Source organism: Cuculus canorus, chromosome 12, assembly GCF_017976375.1.
Source record: "Cuculus canorus isolate bCucCan1 chromosome 12, bCucCan1.pri, whole genome shotgun sequence".
In the NCBI taxonomy this organism is placed as follows: Eukaryota; Metazoa; Chordata; class Aves; order Cuculiformes; family Cuculidae; genus Cuculus; species Cuculus canorus.
In genome coordinates, this window is record NC_071412.1 from 9,383,755 (window position 1) to 9,402,178 (window position 18,424).

At 39.7% G+C, this 18,424-nt stretch overlaps 1 protein-coding gene across 2 annotated transcripts in view; it reads right to left on the bottom strand.

The window, feature by feature from the left end:
- The window catches only part of AKAP13 (A-kinase anchoring protein 13), a 77,143-nt gene that overhangs the window by 36,294 nt on the left and 22,425 nt on the right, over positions 1 to 18,424 (bottom strand). Inside the window, exons 4-8 of one of the 2 annotated variants that reach the window (XM_054077398.1) lie at positions 17,967 to 18,313; positions 14,778 to 14,831; positions 11,360 to 11,422; positions 8,782 to 8,962; positions 7,650 to 7,758 (exon numbers count right to left, since the gene is read on the bottom strand). In XM_054077398.1, the coding sequence (XP_053933373.1) occupies positions 7,650 to 7,758; positions 8,782 to 8,962; positions 11,360 to 11,422; positions 14,778 to 14,831; positions 17,967 to 18,313 (754 nt within the window). The remainder of the gene's footprint in view (positions 1 to 7,649; positions 7,759 to 8,781; positions 8,963 to 11,359; positions 11,423 to 14,777; positions 14,832 to 17,966; positions 18,314 to 18,424) is intronic. The other variant, XM_054077399.1, reaches the window with a different exon arrangement.

Consider the following 18,424-nt stretch of genomic DNA (forward strand, 5'->3'; position numbering starts at 1 on the left):
GAATGAAGCCTGTTCCCTGTATCCTTAGGTGCTCTCAAATTAGATGCTGAGGCAAAACCTGCTTAGCGTTTTTATTGTTCTTCAGCTGTTACACAAAGGATATGCATTTGTTAAACTGGCTGGTAAATCAGAGTATCTGAATCAGAACTGCCAATTCAATGACGACAGGTATAAACAAGAATCATTCTGCCACAATACTTTCATTTAAACACCACCAGAAAGAATCTACTGTACAACTCATCCGGATTTCATGTATAAAGCTTTTCTGCTTGATAAAATTATAGTTCATTTTCCTATCAAAATCCTGAGGCACTTCATAAAAAGTAAGGGAAACAAGGGAAGCTTTATTCTGTTTTCCACAAAACCTTACCAGCCTAAGGCTTAGTCACACAACGCTGTGCTTGAGGAAAGTCTGACTTTCGACGTGAAGCTGAAGCCCAGCCAATGACAAAAATTCTCTTTGTACCACAAGAAACCTCTTGCACAATACATTCAGAGCAGATTAGGTAACTGATACCATTTACTAGAACCATCTAAGTACACTGAAAAATCAGGCTGAAATGATCCAGAGGAGAGAGGGCTCTCTCTGGAGTAACTGGGCTTGCCAAGACTCCAAAATCCCCTTACTACAAGCGTTGTTTGCAGTCCTATCTGAAGTTCAAGAAGCAGCATGACTGATCATCTTTATTAGGCTTCTGCATATACATCGTAAGATAAACAGCACTTTGGCTTCAAAATTCTGTTAACATATCAAAGCTAAGAGCGAATGCAGAAGAGCCATTTGACATCAGAGGCAAAGATGGTCCTCTATATGAGAGTGGTAAGTGCATTAGAAAAATGGTGCATACAATATTATGCCTTGAGTCTAAAATACACATTTTCCAAACCGATGATTTTTCCAAACCACAAGTGTAACACAGCCTAAGACAGAAATGTCACTTCTTCATATTGAGAAACTAGAACAGCCATACCCCCACTACCTAATCCCTGCTTGAGACCTTTGTTAATATCTCTCGTGCAAAATCTTTCATCTAATTATTGATCTATCTCAAACACAGCAAAGTTAGTAATACTGTAACATATATCAAATAAAGTCTGCTATTCAGTTTCTGACTGTGCAGGTTTTTGTACCTAAGGGTGAACTGAGATCACATAAGTAATTTTCAGACTCCCAACTCTCTGGTTAACACCCCAGTAACTCTGGTTCACGTTTCAGCTTTAGTTCTCCTTTAATATGGGTTAACCCTCCTTAGCCTTTCCTTTTTTTTTTTTTTTTTTTAACAGATTCGTCAATTTGAATGCATTAAAGTATTTCACAAACCTTTTTTTTTCTTTGCAGTTAAAATAAGAAATATGAAAGAATGCTGAATCAAGAACAGTAAAAATTTTATATCCATTACTGTTTTTCAGCACCTTGAGAAAGCACATTGCATGTGAACTTGAATTATGTACTATTTATCTCTCACTACAACAGTGTTTCATCAGGGGGTTCTTGACACTGGCAGGCAAAACAGATGCAGACAAAAATAAAGGAGAAAGTCTGTTTATGATTTTATATTTCAGTTTACAATGTAACATCATATGATCTACTGCTCCAAGCTATGAAACCCATGAAGATGAGCATAGAAAAGCAATTATTTTCTCACTGTCAAGGTTTTTGGAGGTTAGAAGGGAGCAAAAAAAGGTTTATTTCCATATTTCTGCTACACTTATCTGAACTTATCTGAACACCTTTTAAGCACCACCCACCAAAATTACTTCATATGGTAGCTGGACTTGAAATAATTCACCTAGGTCCATTATGCAGAAAGCAGCGACTGGAATAGGATGTTGCAAATGAAAGAAACTAGCTCACAACTCCTTAATGCTGTCAGCAATTAAACTTTTCTGGGTCAACAAATCCAAAGGCTTCAAAACAATTTTCCAAAATGCACAGCCTGGCTTGTCCAGCTACCTGAAATCCACATCTTAAATATATCACCATATCAAACAAACACAGTACCATCAAATATGAGGGAATAAAACACATGTAAAGAAAGCAACATTTTTGTTTGACAATATCTGATATTATTTTAAATGCTTATCATTAACAATAGCACTGTTAAGGGAGATACGAGAAATACTGGCTAACAGGAATACCCCCCAAAATTGCTATAGCATAACCTGACTGATAGGAATTACTTAACTGGCTGGATGCTTAAAACAAGCAAACAAAAAAAAAAATTAAAAACAAAATAAAACAACCGCCCAAAAAGCAACAAAGAAACCAAATCCACCAAAAAGTAGAAAGAGTACTTTTTACCATGTCAGCATGATATCAATGCACAGCTGCGCATTTACAGCTCACTTTGTGGGGACCATGAATTGTGTGTTTTCTTAAAGGCAGAAAAGAAGGACAGAGCAAAGGGGAAGGAGCTCAAAGATGGAAGTGGCAGTTGGGAAGACCATAGGACTTTCTTGTAGGAAGGGACAAGCCCACACTGAAGACAGGACAAAAATTTACAGATCTTTGACGGGTGTCTTGAGTGGATGGTGTGGAGGTTTTTCAGATCAGGAAGCTACCTAAATCTGTTGGACTAGAAAGCCGTTTCCCTCATCAGGACCCAGATATGAACACCTATATGAAGGTGTTTGCTTGCCTGCAATGTATGCCTTTTTTACCTCAGCAGAGCAACTGTGAAGTTGTAACTGAGATTTTCAGAATTTAACATTAGGACATCTCTCCTCTTCTTCTACTTCATCCGAACAATGTACTCTGAGCAAGGATCTACCTCTTCTGCTAACTCTATGCACCGCAACAATCTCAAAACAAGTATTTTGTTTTTTATAAAAAGGTAATAACTATATTGCCAATCAGAGTGGCAGATGATCACATTTGCCACACGGACCAAAACTAACCAGATGAGATGTGACGGTGCTGATGTACGATACTCTTTGGATTACAATTCTTTTACTCTGCCATTAACATTTAGATGCAGGACTAAGATAAAACTGTTAGACATCATGCAATGGAAAGGTTAGTTCAAAGTTTGCAGGGTGAAACTTCAATGTCTAAAGTAGAAAACCAGATTTCCCTTTGTTTCCACCCATAATGGCTGCAACGCACAGAAAACAATTACTTACTATCCAACTCCTCCTCATCATCACTGGAAGAAGAGCCAATAGAAAAGAGAGTTTTAGACTTAGGAATGAGTGGAGAGATGCTGAAGGAGAAGGAGATTCGTCTCGATGGTCGAGTCCGGCCCTGGGCTGAGAAGTGGGTTAACAGCAGACATTAGAGCATGCTTGAAAATGCACTTAATAATAAAAAGGAGAGGATAGCAGCCAAAGCAAACTAAAACCAAAGCAAAGGAAGCAGCTGGCTTCAGAAAAGGTATAAGAAACAAAGAACTGAGAACATGCAAATTCCAGAGGATGCATGTTTCAGAGGATACAGGCCTCACTGCATGCAAAAGTCGAGGTTCAAGGCTTTTTTATCTTTACTGTGAGCTTTTTATAGGAACTCTTAATGAAGACTTACATGTGAACCGTTATTTTCCCAAATAGAATACCAACAACTTAGTGGATCTCTGGAGAACAGGCATCTGCTTCACTGAAATAACTGCCAGAGGACCATACTAGACCAACTACATTTTTGTTTAATGGTGCTTTTTGCAGTTAAATTACACCAAGGCTGCTTGTTGTAGCAAGGATACTTTATCCAAAATGTTGACTTTATCTACCTGGGATGGTTCTTGCCACTTCTAACCCTAAAAAAACCCAAATATTTTGCTACTGTTACGCCCCTGAAAGTTTCCAGTTTTGCCTGCCTTTTAAAACTCACAGTCCTTGTTTAAAAAAAAAAACCAAACTTCTAAAACTCACTCATTTGGGTTTTTTGCCTAAACAAAAAAAGCCCTTCTGCACCCTTTCCTGTCCTTGCCTGGAAGATGTCTATGAGACACGGTGCTGAACTCAGCAATCAGTCTGTGACATCAAATTTCTCATTATCAGTGGGATAGTGACAAGTTCAACCATCTTTTCCCAGAAATGTTACTACTGTGCCTTCTGCTTATTTCAATTTGTGAAACTATATTTATCTTCAACTTTTCCAGGAATCCTTGCTATGTGTTCATACTCTTGTCTGCAAACTTTGCAACAATTCTTTTTAAGTACAATCTTCTAGTATAGTACAGTGACAGGATAACGAGTAATGGTTTTAAGCCGAAAGAAAGCAGATTTAGATCAGATATTAGGAAGAAATTTTTTACTATGAGGGTAGTGAGGCGGTAGGACAGGTTGCCCAGAGAAGTCGTGGATGTCTCATCTGTGGAGGTGTTGAAGGCCAGATGGAATGGGGCTTTAGGCAACCTGACAGAGTGGAAGGTATCCGTGCCTGCCCAAGGCAGAGGGTTGGAACTGCATGGGCTTTAAGGTCCCTTCCAAACCAAATTATTCTACAATTCACTGAAAACAGACATAGGAGCCAGCTAGCCACTCTTAACTGAAATTGCTGCACAGCCTCTTATGGAGGTGCCCAAGGGCTACATATCCCAAACGTTCTCACCATACAAGCACAGGTGGAGCTGTGACCTGACTAATGTCACATTGCTGGATATCCATCAGTCACACAATATACCAGTGTGCCCTCAGTAAAGATGACTGGGACAGGGCTGGGGAAAACAGGTCCTACATTATGCATCTACATTAAACATCTTCAGTGCATATATTCAGGCACTTTTAAGCCATTCCATGGGACTGATAAACCAATTTGCTTGTACAACAGGGAAAAAAGGCTAACGACTTTATCAGTGTTAAGGTTCCAAGAGAAAGAAATAGCAATTATTACTTTCTTTGAATAAAACATGTCCTTTCATTCACACACAAAGAGAATTTTTTGCACTGCTGATATCATACCCTCAAACTGAATTCAGAATATAAAAACACTATCTGAGGAATATCCAATGCAATGCAAACAATGCAAAGTAAACTCCCCTGAAATTTTCCTTCAGCCATTAGTTATAAATGCCAATTGCCTAGAGGAGATTTGACTAAAATTATGTGCACACTTTTCCAATGTAAGCAGAACAACCCTAGAGGGACCCAATGAAAGGCATTTAAATTGAAGGATTCTTAGCAAGATTCACGCATTAATTTTGTTTAGACTGCCTTTCAAAGGAGTTCTTCTAGTGTCCCAAACCTGAAGAACATGACTAGGCAACACTTCTTTCTTTCTTCTGTAGTATAGTGTCTATTTAGACTAAAAGTCAAGATGAACAATAATACTTTACTGTAAATAGAACCACCTCCTCCAGCACAGTTCAATTTAACTTCCATTTCAGTAGTTTTATTTATAGCAGTTCCTGGCTTTATAACAATGCTCCACACTGGAAATTTGCTATTCCAAAGCCAAAAGCAGTCTTCCGAGCACGCTAGCCAACAGCTCTTGTGATCTCCCTCCATAAAATGATGAAGGATTAACAGTTGTGAATGGCCACAGCAGCTCTTGGAACATCTGAGACATCAGATGGAGTTAGAAACTCAGCCTTGGAAATTGCTCACGCTCAGTACATACGACAATAAAAAGGAAAAATAAGAGAAAGCCCTCTATCTGTTTATTAATTTGGATTTAGTTTTTGAAGCTTTTGTGCAAAACATGTTGCTTCCTTCCCATCCAGACACATTTGCAGGGTTCAAAGATTTTTTTTTAAACACCTACCACAAAATAATACAAGTGGAATAAAGAATATAAGTCCTCCTAGAATTCACCTCCACGAAATCAAGGATTTTTTCTTGCTTAACTCAAAAGTATCCTGCTGCAATAACATGAATTTCAAACTCAGGTGGTACAAGGGAGTTTGTACACTGAAATCTTCTTGGAAAAGGCATTAAGCTGCTTCACATGTAGTTATGGTCAAAACTCAAGTAACACTCTTCCTCTTTCAAAGTGACTGAGGAAGAATGAAGTGATTTACTTAGTTTCCAAAGGCAGGAAAGAATCAGATTTGGGAGGGGAATCTGTGACCTAAATTTTCAACGTGATTAAGCTTTTTGGATGCTCACATCAACCACCTCAAACGCACTAGTTTTCAGAAAACACCTTCTTATAAAAATGTGACCCTTCTGAGATGTCACAATTGACTGAGAAAATAAAGCTCATAGAAGCATTAGTCCTTTTTAATTTCTGTGTCCAGAACTCCCAGACATCTACCTCAAAGCAGACAACCAACCCTGCTATTTCATCCATAGCCCCTCTGGATAACTTACTACGTCTTCCCTTTTACTCCTCGTGGCTAGACTGACTCTAGAAGAAGATGGGATAATCAAACCTGTCTACCACCAGCTGAGGCCTCAACAGCATTTTTAACACAGATCATAAAACAGAGAGGACCAGGAAGGTGGCAAGTCATATGATTCCAACTTAGGGCACAAATCCTCCACTGTTGTAACCTCCCTCCATGGGTCTGAAGGAAAATCTTAAGGAAGAGGGAGATGAGCTTCCACTGGCCAGGCTCTCTCGGACACCAAAAGCATGTTTTCAGGGAACTAGCTGAGTTATTTATGATGTTTGGTTAGCAGTAAATTGGTTACTTCAATAAAAAGGCCAAGGGGCAAAGAGGATGGGCCGTTACACAGAGCAAGAGCCGGTCTCTTCACAGGACAGTTCTGCCAGTGTTTTGGTTACCATTGCTGGGGGACACGTCCATTAGGCCACATGCTTCGTTAATCACAAAATAATAATGGTGAATAATTTAAAAACACCTCCAACAAATTACAATCTCTGTGACCTCCCTCTAGCATGCCTCCTAAAAGAATAAACCACCGTTCGCAAAAGGACTTTTCCTTTGTTCAGCTTGGAAAGGCAGAAGCATGTTAATAAATAGGAAAAGATCAGAGACCATCACCAATTGACAAGATGTGATCTAAAATGTCAATACATTTTCTGGCTGGCAATTAAAGAAATGAAAACACATGTAACATGGCCCTTCCTAAGCACATCCAGCTGCATCCTTTTGAATGACTTTTGCAGCTGAAAGAATCAATCCAGTCAAGTTGCAAAATTAAGTGCTTGTTATCACTTCAATTAAACTAAACTGAAAAATGTCACCTAATCATCTTTTTATTTGCTTCATGAATGAGATGCAATAAATTACCATCAAATACCCTAAAACACTTAGCTGAAAACAAACAGAAACAAACTCCCCTAAGGAGATCAAGACATGGATTCTCAACTTTCCATCCATCAACTTTCAAAAAAATCTAGACTGAAGAAAGTAAGATTTGAAGTGGGATTTGCCCCCACATCAAAGAAAGAAATCCTGAAAGGATGTAAAAGTTGAGCTTTTTTTTTTAAATAACAAACTCAATAAATCATAATTTTTATATGAGTAGCCTATTTAAGAAAAAAAAAAACAACAAAAAAACCAACAAAAGAAACTCAACAGAACTGGAATTACCTGGGATACACCGGGAAGAACAAACTATGGATCTAAAATGAATGAGTTCTGCCTTTCCACCCACAATTCCTTACAGCAGTGACAGATATATTTTACATAACATAGTAAAGCAAAAGCAGGTACTAGCAAATTCTGCCTTGGGAAGGGAGTAAGGTATACTTAATAATATAGATGACAGAATGGATAAGGATAAAGGAAAACTGTGTTACTCACTGTCCAGCACTGGTTTACTAATTGACATTAGAGACATAGATTTGGTCAGTGGAGATGAAACAGTGGAAGAACAGAAATTAAATCCTTGTGGCTGCGATGTTTGACGCATCTGCAAAACAGACAATAACCACACTGAGCAAATATATCAAGTGCAACAGCACTATCCCAACTTCAGATCCCAGTTCAGTTCTCACATTTACTGTAATTTGCACTTTCAAACAGCAAAAACGTAATAGGTGAGAAATGCAAGGATCACAAAAAAATGCAAGTGGTGTCACACAGGTGAAACACAACATTTTGGTTTGCCTTTTAAGTAGATGACAACTAATTATGCAAGAAACAGAGGGACTCTGGCTGCTTGATTTTCTTGCAAGATATTACAGGATAGATATTATTAATTGTCTGATGGCCACTGAAATTATTGCTGTGATTTCATCTTCTAAGCATAACTAGACTGTGGTTCAGCGTGGTAAAATATAAGAGACTGTCATCATATTGTGGCCCATCTGCCCTTAATATCTATTACAGACTTCTACTCTGGAGAGATATCTCTAGATTTCCATAATATGCAATTAACATTTTGCTTAACTGTTGCTTATGATAACATGCCTTTTGATTCTGGTTTTCCCTGTGAAAGAAAATAAATCTTTACTTTCCCTGTGCGATATGAAAATAAACCCGAAAACTTTAACAGATAAATTCCTACTTAGTACTTATGTGTATTTCAGGACTGCAAAAGGCAGCATAAGCATTAATTGCAGGAGCTTTACAACACCTGCAATTGATAGGTACCTATAACCATGCAAAAACATTAATAACTTTCCCAATATTACTCTTGATCAGTGGAAGAAAACTGGGAATTTTCTTATTCTCTCTCCATTCTCCCTAAGACTCTCTCCGTTGACCATTTTGCCCCAAAGAACCAAGTAGCAAGTTTAACAGAGTAGAGATTCCTCTATGTAAAAGCTGGGAAATTTTAATTACATACATACATATATATATATATACACACACATATATATATATATATATATAGGGTGGATACCTTCACAATGAGACTGTCACTTGGGAAAATTACTTCCAAAACATTAATGTAGCATTTTTTAGACATCTTACAGTTGGACACCTTTACCTGGTGAGCGTAGTCTCTGATTTCTCCTTGCTCAAGTTCTTCAGTGAGCAATACCAGGGACCCACACTGATTGCTGGCAAGCGAACTCCGTCTGTCTTTGGAGCTTAGAGAAGAAGCCTCCAAATTTGTAGAGGCCTTCTTGCTCTCACCAGAGTCTCCAGTAAGGCCTTCTAGGCTGTAACTGAAGAGAAACCATGGCAGTTAGATGCTGACAAACTCTTAGGGACCAGTGTCTTTCAGCACACAGAACCTTCAAGTGCAAAACACAAAGCAGTCACTAACTGAGCTGTGCAGGGAAATACTGTTGTTATTCCTCAGCGCGTTACTTCTCAATGATCAAGTGCAGATAGCAGTGGAAGAGTTTATTTTCTTCAGAACAAATGGAACACCTTTGTGCCTCTAATGAGACACAGTAGTTGCTTGAATGACCACTCAGACTCCTGGTCAATAGGAGTTTTTTTTTCCTACTGTTTTGAGGGCTTTTTTTCCTTCTTTTTCTGTAATGGTGCACAGGAAAATCTAGAACTATACCTTCTAATGATTTCGATATTTCCACATACTATCTTTGCTAGTTTTTCTATTAGACTCTCCCTTGGAATAAAGTCACTCGAATTAAACTACCTCGTACAGCATGGTATTGTCTGTCCTGGACCAACACCCCTTCCAGCAACCACAAAAGCAGCTCTGGGCTGTCTTGTAATAGTCATCTCTGCAGATACAGCTGCTAAACCTATTCAGAATTTGCCACTGCACAAAGCTTTGGCACAGATAATGGTCCTTTTCTCTCTTTTTTAACTGTGTTTTTTAATTCAATAAATGTTGTCTCCATCAGCCAATCAATCCTGTTTTATCATTTGCAGAGGAAGCTACATCTTAGCCAATGGAGCCAGGCATTATCACTCAGAGCTAAATAAAACAAACCTTTTGCTTGCAGAATCAATAGTAATAAAAGGTTTGGCCAATCTCTGTAGAGATAGCAGCTGATCGACAAGTGACCTCTACAGAAATACGCTAATACATTCTCTTCTCACTGGCACAAAACACCTCATCTTTCTCATGACTATTTCCAGCTGATATATCTTGGCCCTAATACTCTGCTTCTGACCCTCCTGCTCCTTGTGCCCAAGCATCTATAACCCCCCTGTGATATTAGTTTGGGTTAATGTGCAAGCTTTACAAATTCAGCTCCCAGTACATTACCACAACTCCGTGGCTCATGATTGACTGGATCCTGCTAGTATGAAGAAAGGCCTACCCTGGGTATATATCCCAACCTGAGGCTAATCATGACATCTAAGTGGCCAACAAGCTAACATATACACAAATAAAAGGGAAAACACACTAGAGACCGCAGAGATTATTCGAACAAACAGAGGAGCTTTAAATTCAAGTAGAGTTGCATAGCAGTGATTAGGTTCTGCATTCCTTTAGAGGCATTAAATGGCTGATACATATGCATCTTCAAAGCAAGACTTGCAATGAACCTTGAATAAGAAGATTTAGTAAATTTTTAAAGACTTTTTTTCATGGTACTTAATGAGAAAGAAGACTGGTCGAGGCATTTACAATTTAATCTGCTTTAGGAAGATTTTGTCTCAACAATGTGTATCAATAGCAGGCAGTATAAAGTTTATTCTAAAATATCATCAGAGAAAAACCAGTCCCATTTCTACTAATTACTTAGGGAGAATTATATTTTTTCTTGCATCGCAAGGTGATAACAATGATGTTACATAGTACAGAAAAAAGAATCTCATTTGTTGTGATACAAACAGCTCAAACCTGCAAATATTAGCCCATAAAATAGTAATCAGTGGGTGATACTGGTCTGTAATTTGTTGGTCAGGGTAAACACCAAGCACAATTAAATCCATAACAGGAAGGACCGATTAACTTCTTTTTCAATATCTAGTCTTCAGAAAAAGAGTTTAATAGCTCGACCCATAACCAGCAGAAACTACCAGAGGAAAGCCATAAAACCTGGGAGACTGGCTTCCAGGCAACATCAGGTAAAGATCTGACCTGCAAGCATCAGTCTCAACTCTGGGACTTTCTACAGAAGATGCAAGCTTTGAGAGCCTGAGAATTTTTCATCTGAGGCTATTAGATTGGCTTTTCATAGAAAGTTTTACATGATTAGTCCCTTTGAAGAAAAAAATCAGATCTTTCAATTTACAAAGAGCAAGTCTGTATGAACTTAAATCCTTCATAAGATCCATCCAGAACAAAGCGGTGGTAAATCACATTAACTCTTGTTTTCATTCTTTGGCTGTCACAATTATTGTTATGATCATTGCTGTGGAAAATCATGTCTTAAAACCATCACAGAATAGAGCGGCTTGATCCAACAGTGCAGCTTCTTTAATGCTCAAGGCCAATGAAAAGCAGCCACCACCTTCACCTGCAGCCCAGTTCAGAAGACCCACTCCCATGACTGACTGCTGAAAAAGCAGATGAAGCAAACAAAAACGTGCACCCTTCAGCCAGAGCAGCAGTGGAAAAGGCGATGCACAAAAAGCTGACAACAGGGTGTTTGCAGTGCTCCTTTGCTGGTGCTGCACATATATTTATACCATACCTTCTACAAGTAAAGTCAGGACGCATGGCAATGAACTGTACGCCAGAGGGACACCAGCTCAAACTAGGAACATCAAAAGAGGCAGAGAAAGGAAAAGGGCTGTGATTATTGGATTGTTACGGAACAAGGGAATGTTAAAAGACTCTCACTATTGTATCTTAAAAAAATCCCAAACTGATCCCATCGGTGAGTACACAACGTACTGGAGAAACTGCTCCTCATAAGGAGGAGTGTTTTCGGGGAAAATAAGGCTGAAACACACCAAAGCCAATTTTACATAAGTAATCACAGCTGCTGTGTTAGTAATGATTAGTATTTTACTGGAACCTCTCATCCCCAGATCAGAAAGAGAACTCCTTACAGATATTCAATTGTTTAAGTCTCCTCCATAAAAGCATTACTAATCCCAGCCTACACTTGGGAAAAACAAGAGGGGGAGTTACATTCTTAAATGCTGCAGAGCAAATCAATGAAAGAGGATGGAGTTAAAAACCAGGTTTGTCTTACTATTAACTTGAGATTAAATCAGAATCCTTCAAATAGTACTTTGATTAGAAAACCCTTCAGTTCCCATACCCCAAGAGATCCAAGCTTCATCATTAAAGACATAAGAAATGCAAACACAGAACGCAAATATTTTGGTTGTCCTTTTAAATACTGCTTTTGTTATTTTTTCTCTGTCAGCTTCTAGCCCAACTGCAGGTTTTGCAGACACAGAAAAATCAATCTTCTTGTCAGCTACGGCATAAAAAGGACCTCTAAATCCTGTAAAAGCTGTCCAGGAAACATACGTCGTCTGAAGGGAATTTTGCAACAGCACACTATCTGCTAGAGTAACACTGCAAAGGTCCTGCTCCCGTCCTGTGGCTTGTGATCCACACAGAAGAGAACATGGCCAGAGTACGCTTTGCACCAGGCCAGGAACCTACAAAATGGGAGGAACAAATCTAAGCATCCCTGGGCCATGATTTGTGAGTGCCAGAAATCTCAGAGGGCACGGAGGAAAGTTTAAAGCCACTGGCTGCATCACTCCATGCCAATCCCTTGTATAGTTTCTACACACAGTATAACACTGGAAACATTCTGAAAGGGTTTGACGGTTGATGTACAATGGTGGAATTCAGATAATTACTACCTGGTTTATGAAAGATGTTAACTGAGTGAGGATATACCTGAAGTACCTGTGCTTTGCACCTCAAAGTTCCAGGTGTGCTTAACCAGTAGCTCTCAGCACAGTACCATTGCATTCCTCATGAAGACATACCTTTCCAAAGCATGCCAATAATTCCAAGTATTTCATCGTCATCCAACTAAATCATGGTGGCAGATCTAAGTATTACTGAGGGATGGGGTTACTAAATACTTGCCTGAGATCTTAAAAGAACCAACTCTTGGCCACAGTAAACCCATCTCCATCACACATCTCAGTCTACACTCTCAGGCTGGGTTCAGCCGCCCAGCAGGTCAGTAAAACCTGCCCAGCAGAAACTAGATGGAGGCTGAGAAGGGCTCCCAAGGAAGGTATCCTACATGCTTCCCTTCTCCTTGCTTCCCCCAGCCATCTGCTCAGGGCCATAAGACTACTGGGCTTGGTAGAATCTTGGAGCTATGCTTGTGTTGACTTGTTTGTAAAAGCCAGTAATTCTGGGGTGGTCACTTTTCAAACGAAGGAAAGAAGATAGTCTTCATTAAAGAAATGATGCAACATTTACACTAGATAAATCACTTTATAAGATGCGTCTATTCCTCACCATTGTCACGTTACAGTGACAATCCCAAATGCTAAATCTGCAGGAAAGGGAAGCAGAAGAGTAGAAGGAGGGAAGAAGAACAGTCACGCATATACGTAGGAGGTAGCCTAGAAGTGGTGGAAGGTCTCAGAGAAGGAAAAAGACCTTTTGGCAAGGACTGTGGAAAGCAGTCTTACAGAATTACAATCCTACTGGGGAGCCACCCACGATCTGTTTGCAACACCATAAAAACCGAACAAGATCAATGCAGAGCATGCAAAACCCCTTTACAGAAGACGATTAGAGGAGGGGTGATGAGCTATTATATACATCAGCCTTGTGGGAGAGCACAACTGCTGGAATTCATTTCAGGCTGTTGCTCTGCAACTGAGGTTTGGAGGATGACACCAAAATAGTCGGGAGGCCAGGAAAAAAAAAAAATAAATGAGAGAATGTTTGTGAGCGAATTACCACACATCAGATACAACTAGATATTTTAGGTTGCTTATTTGAGGCATTTTCTTTATTCTATGTGTGAGCTCAGCGTTTCAGGTTATTACGACTAAATACTAACACAGCTTCTACAGAGGAGTCCAAAGGAAAACTGGTAAAAAGATATTCGATTGCTTGAGCTGAGAAGACACGCACCAGAGCACAGAGTGATACAAATAAAGTAGCTTCATAAAAGTAAAAAACCATGTCCTCTTTTGTGCCTATTTTAAAAAAAAATATTTTTTAACAGCCATTTCCTGCACTGTACAGCCCACTCATATGGCTTCATTTATTCTGATGCATGGTAAGGCATGGTGATTTTTTCGGTAATAACATCAAGCTAACATTTTCCATACATGAAAATACAGTATTTTGTTTACATACACAGAGATGTAACCCCATCCATTCTCAGGAAAGAGAAATCCTGAGTTAGCCTGCCACAAGAAGAGAGCTGGCAGGCTGGGGGAGATGCAAAGACATTGAGCCACTGAAGGGGAGATGTTAAACTTCTCTTTTCTTAGCCAAGAAAAGGTCTAAGTGTGGACAGTCCATAGGTCTGCTATGTCAAAAATTAAGTTCCCTATTTTATATGTTAATAGACAGAGCAAAGGTTACATGAGTGAAAACGCATATCTGCATGATGGATGAGGAACTGAAAGTTTGCTACACAGAGGAAAAAACCACACATGGAAGAAAAGAAAAATACCTATTTTCTATTTTTTAGGAAAATGGTTTAAAAATACAGCAAAAGAGCAAAATTAAAGCCATTTAATTCAACCAGCTGCAGATCTGCAGAGTATTCTCCAACTCTGAGATCGTATCTGATGCATCCCCTCCCCAGGTGTCCCTCCTGTAAGCCTTGGCAGGAGTCTCTGGTGCACTTTAAATCCAAATTATGCACACGAACTCAGGAAAACAATTATTTTAACACAACTCCAACGTTGGCAAAAGCCAATAAAATGATATCCAAGATTTCTCCAAGTTATTAATCTACTGTCCTGGAGAAAGTGGCTAGAGCATGTGCTCCGCAGACCAGAAAAACTGCCCTGGGTCAGTCTGGAGAGGGAAAGCAGCCAAGCGGGATGCACAGCTCTAACACACAGCTTTGAGAGGTACTACAGGTTTACTAACATGACAGCATGGAGTTAGTAGACATTCAAATGCACAACAGTTAGTCATGTTAGTTGGCTCTGTACCTTCTCCTATGAATGGGAGGCTTCTTTATACTATCCCCCAGAACTCGCATTGAACTGAAAATGAATCATGGAGAGTGGTCAGCAGCTTGAATGGAAAAAAATGAACAAATGGCAGGAATAATATCCCCAACATATGAACAACAGAGGGAACGGACACACAGAGAAAACACAAAATGAAATAATGAAGGCAATAATTAATCTCTTTCTTCTTCCTCAGTCCCTTTTTTTTTTACAAATAAATCTCGCTTTCGGCAGGGTGTTTTTGTACAGAAAGAAGGTTTCATAGGTATTGACCACATTACAACTTAGCTGCCAAAGCCAGGTCAGTTTAAAGTTTAGATAAGGACAAACTATTTGACAGAAGCTGTTAGCAACTGTGATTAACACCCGCTCCAGTTTTGCAGTGCTTAATCCATCAGTGAAAAATGTCCGCATTCCTCTCCTCAGACCCGAAAGTTAAAAACACTGCATCATTGTTGAAAGACAGGCATTTCAAATCCGCTATGAATGTCAGGAATTAACTGAAGGATGAACATCCTTTTGTGGCAGCTTTGTTAGTCTTCTTTGTATTTTTAATAGCAAAATGTAGACATGAGGATCACCCGTGAAGTCTGTTTGAGGAGAGAGGGGGAACAGAGGGGAATTGAGCCTGTTTTCACATGTTATTTAAGACAATTACATTTTTTTCTGATCTATTCTGTGAGAAACAATTTATGCTCATCCCTCTTATAAATAGAAAACATATAAGTCTGGAAAATAACAAATCCTACAAAACATTGATTTTTTTTTTTCCCCCCTAGGCTCTTTTGGTCCTGTTATCAGCAGCTCTATTTAAGCTCGACTTCACTACTTCTGCCATCAGAGGAAAGACTATTTTTGGTGTAGATAGGGGCTGGACAAGGCTGCGAGCCCTTTGCTGGGACAGGAAGCACCTCTTACCACTCAGCTGACTGCACAGCCACCCCATTCCTCTTCCTCGTTGTGCAGCCCAGTTCTAATCCTTGAGTCAGTTTTGGTGGCAATTATGCTTTAATTGGTTTATTTTCTGTTCATTTAGTGAGTGCAACCTCCTCACCAATCCAACAAAGTGGTGCCATGAGTGTCCAGAAGAGGAGAGTGAGCATGGATAGGGGTAGCACGAGCAGCACAGGTCCTGCCCATCAGCAGGAAAAACCTTAGCCAAGGCTTGTGCTCTTTGTTACTTCACTTCAAAGGTTTGTAAAAATTAAGTTACAATAAGGGCTTTTCCCTCTTAAATGGAAAAGTATCAACTCCACATTAAATAAATGATTAAGCAAACACTTTGAATTTAACTCATTTGTGTGAAAGTCACTTGTTTGGGCTTCATTTCCTTGGTATTTGTTGTTAATCACTAAGCAACGAGAATCTCAACGTCACAACAGCCACGTATGTAAAGAAGAAAAAAGACCAGAACAACGAAACCCAACAAAAAACCCCAAATAACCCAAATGCTTTTTTAACAGAAACATAAACCCAAACAGGAACCAGATCAGCAGCAAAGACCCACCCAGCTTTTTGTTTTTAATTAACCTATGTGACAGCTATCCTTATGTAGTGGCAGCTGCATCTATGAACATATGAGAGTAATTACTGTCCCTTTAACTCAAATTTTCTTACATTTACAGTGAATGTATTTTCCCATATCAGAAACAGCCTCCAAAGTCTGATGCAGGAGAATTTAACCCCATCTGCTAAGTGTCAGCCGTAATTGCCAGCTATGCCACTTACCAGCCTCAGAAATTCATACATAACAAGTCCTACACTTAAAAATAAATATCTCTAAATGAGTTTAAGAGCTTACACACTCATTCCCTCATAATTTATTTATTATTTAATTTATTTAAATACCACTTGAAGCCAAAAAAAGGTGGCAGTGATAAATAATAAAAAAAATAGTATCATCATCTTTCACTCTATATTACTTGCAGGGTCCTGAACATTTTTCAGTGCTGGCTTATAAATCTGAAGGGTCTATTACATTCCTCCAGTGATCCCCATAACTCCTGAAGCGTAAAGGGTGCATGCATTTCTGATGGGAGCCTGCTGCCTCTCACTGGGTTATATCCTAATGGGCCTGTAACAATTTACCAGGAACCTGTTGTCAATGTCTGGTTTTATTTCCATGGTATCACCAAATGCAACAGCTCTGTTTATCTTAAAAGCAGACCCGTGGGCCTGAAGACGGCAGCAGGCAGCCCAGAGAGCGACGCTGCACTGCACGCCAGAGCTTGGAGCCTCTGTAGGCTACAGGTGTACACCAGAGGGACAGGAGGATACCGCACCCTGATCCTGCTAAAACAACTGACCGTTCCTGCTCTGAAAGCATTAAAACATATTAAAAACACTTGCCAAACACTCACTGGTTTCAGAACACGCAGCATTTGACCTTAAGCATCCAGCAGCCCAGATGCGGAGCAGTGCAGAGCACAGTACAGCGGGTCACCTTCCATTAACTACTTTATTTGTGTGCATCTTCCTTTATTTCATCTTTTTCCTCACTGAGATAGGGCGCTGAGCACCTTTCTTTCCACAGGCACTTGGCACTAGCATTTACACACTCATGCAGCGGTTAACTTCTCCCTCTTGTATCTTGTGAAAGAACAAAAGGGAAAACTTCCCTTTTGAATCTTCACAGGCTACATGGAGGAGGTCAGTGGTGAGTCAGGTAGGACTAACTGTCCATGAGAGACTGAGGTAGAACCAATTCTACGAAACAGGGACTACTCATCTCACCACTATGCTAAATGAGGAGCCTCTACACATTTATTTTTTTTAAAACTGTGGTGACTGTGCTATCTCTTAATATAATCAGAGAAATAATGGTAGTGTTTACTTTATGGTCAGAGAGATTTAACACACCAATAATTCCTTTAACAAAGCCCTTCATATAGAAATGGGTGGTGACAGTTCAAACGCAAGACCTGTCCCAAGGTTTTTCCATTCCCTTTGGAAATCTCAAGTGTGCTGTAGACATAAAGTAATAATTAACTTTCAGGATTAAAGTAAAAACCAAACAAGCATACATTAGGAGATTATCTTCACCCTGCGAGTGAAAAAGAAATAACCAGAAGTGTCACCTCAGTTTTCTATTTTGTCATGCTGAGCCCAAAGCTTTAGCTAAATATGCACGAATGGGTGCAAAGTAAATCAAAGCAGCTCTTCACTCACCTCCTCTGATTTATTTCTGCTTCATTGGTGGCATTTTTCCCTGGCCCCCAACTGTGTCGACGAAAAGGTGACAGTGGCCGCATGGAGTTTCGTAAGACGGAGGAATGAGTAGGCACATCCGTTATACTGTCCAGCTCCTCTTCCTTCTCTCCTCCTTCTGTTGCCACCATGTTGGTGCAGCTGCCATCTAGGCTGTGCCTGTCCTTGGGCTGGATGAAGTTCACTGTTGGTGGGAAAGGAAGGGATGTGTCGCTGCCCAGGGATGAGTTCCTCTCCAGGGACATGGTGTCATCTGCAGAAGAACTGGAGCTGGTGATATCACATGCAGACTGCTCCTCTTCAGGCTGCTGCGGACAAGGAAAGTTAAAAATATATTAAAGTAGAATCATTGAGTGTTTTGCGTTGGAAGGGACCTTTAAAGATCATCTGGTCCAACCCGCTGCCATGAGCAGGGACAA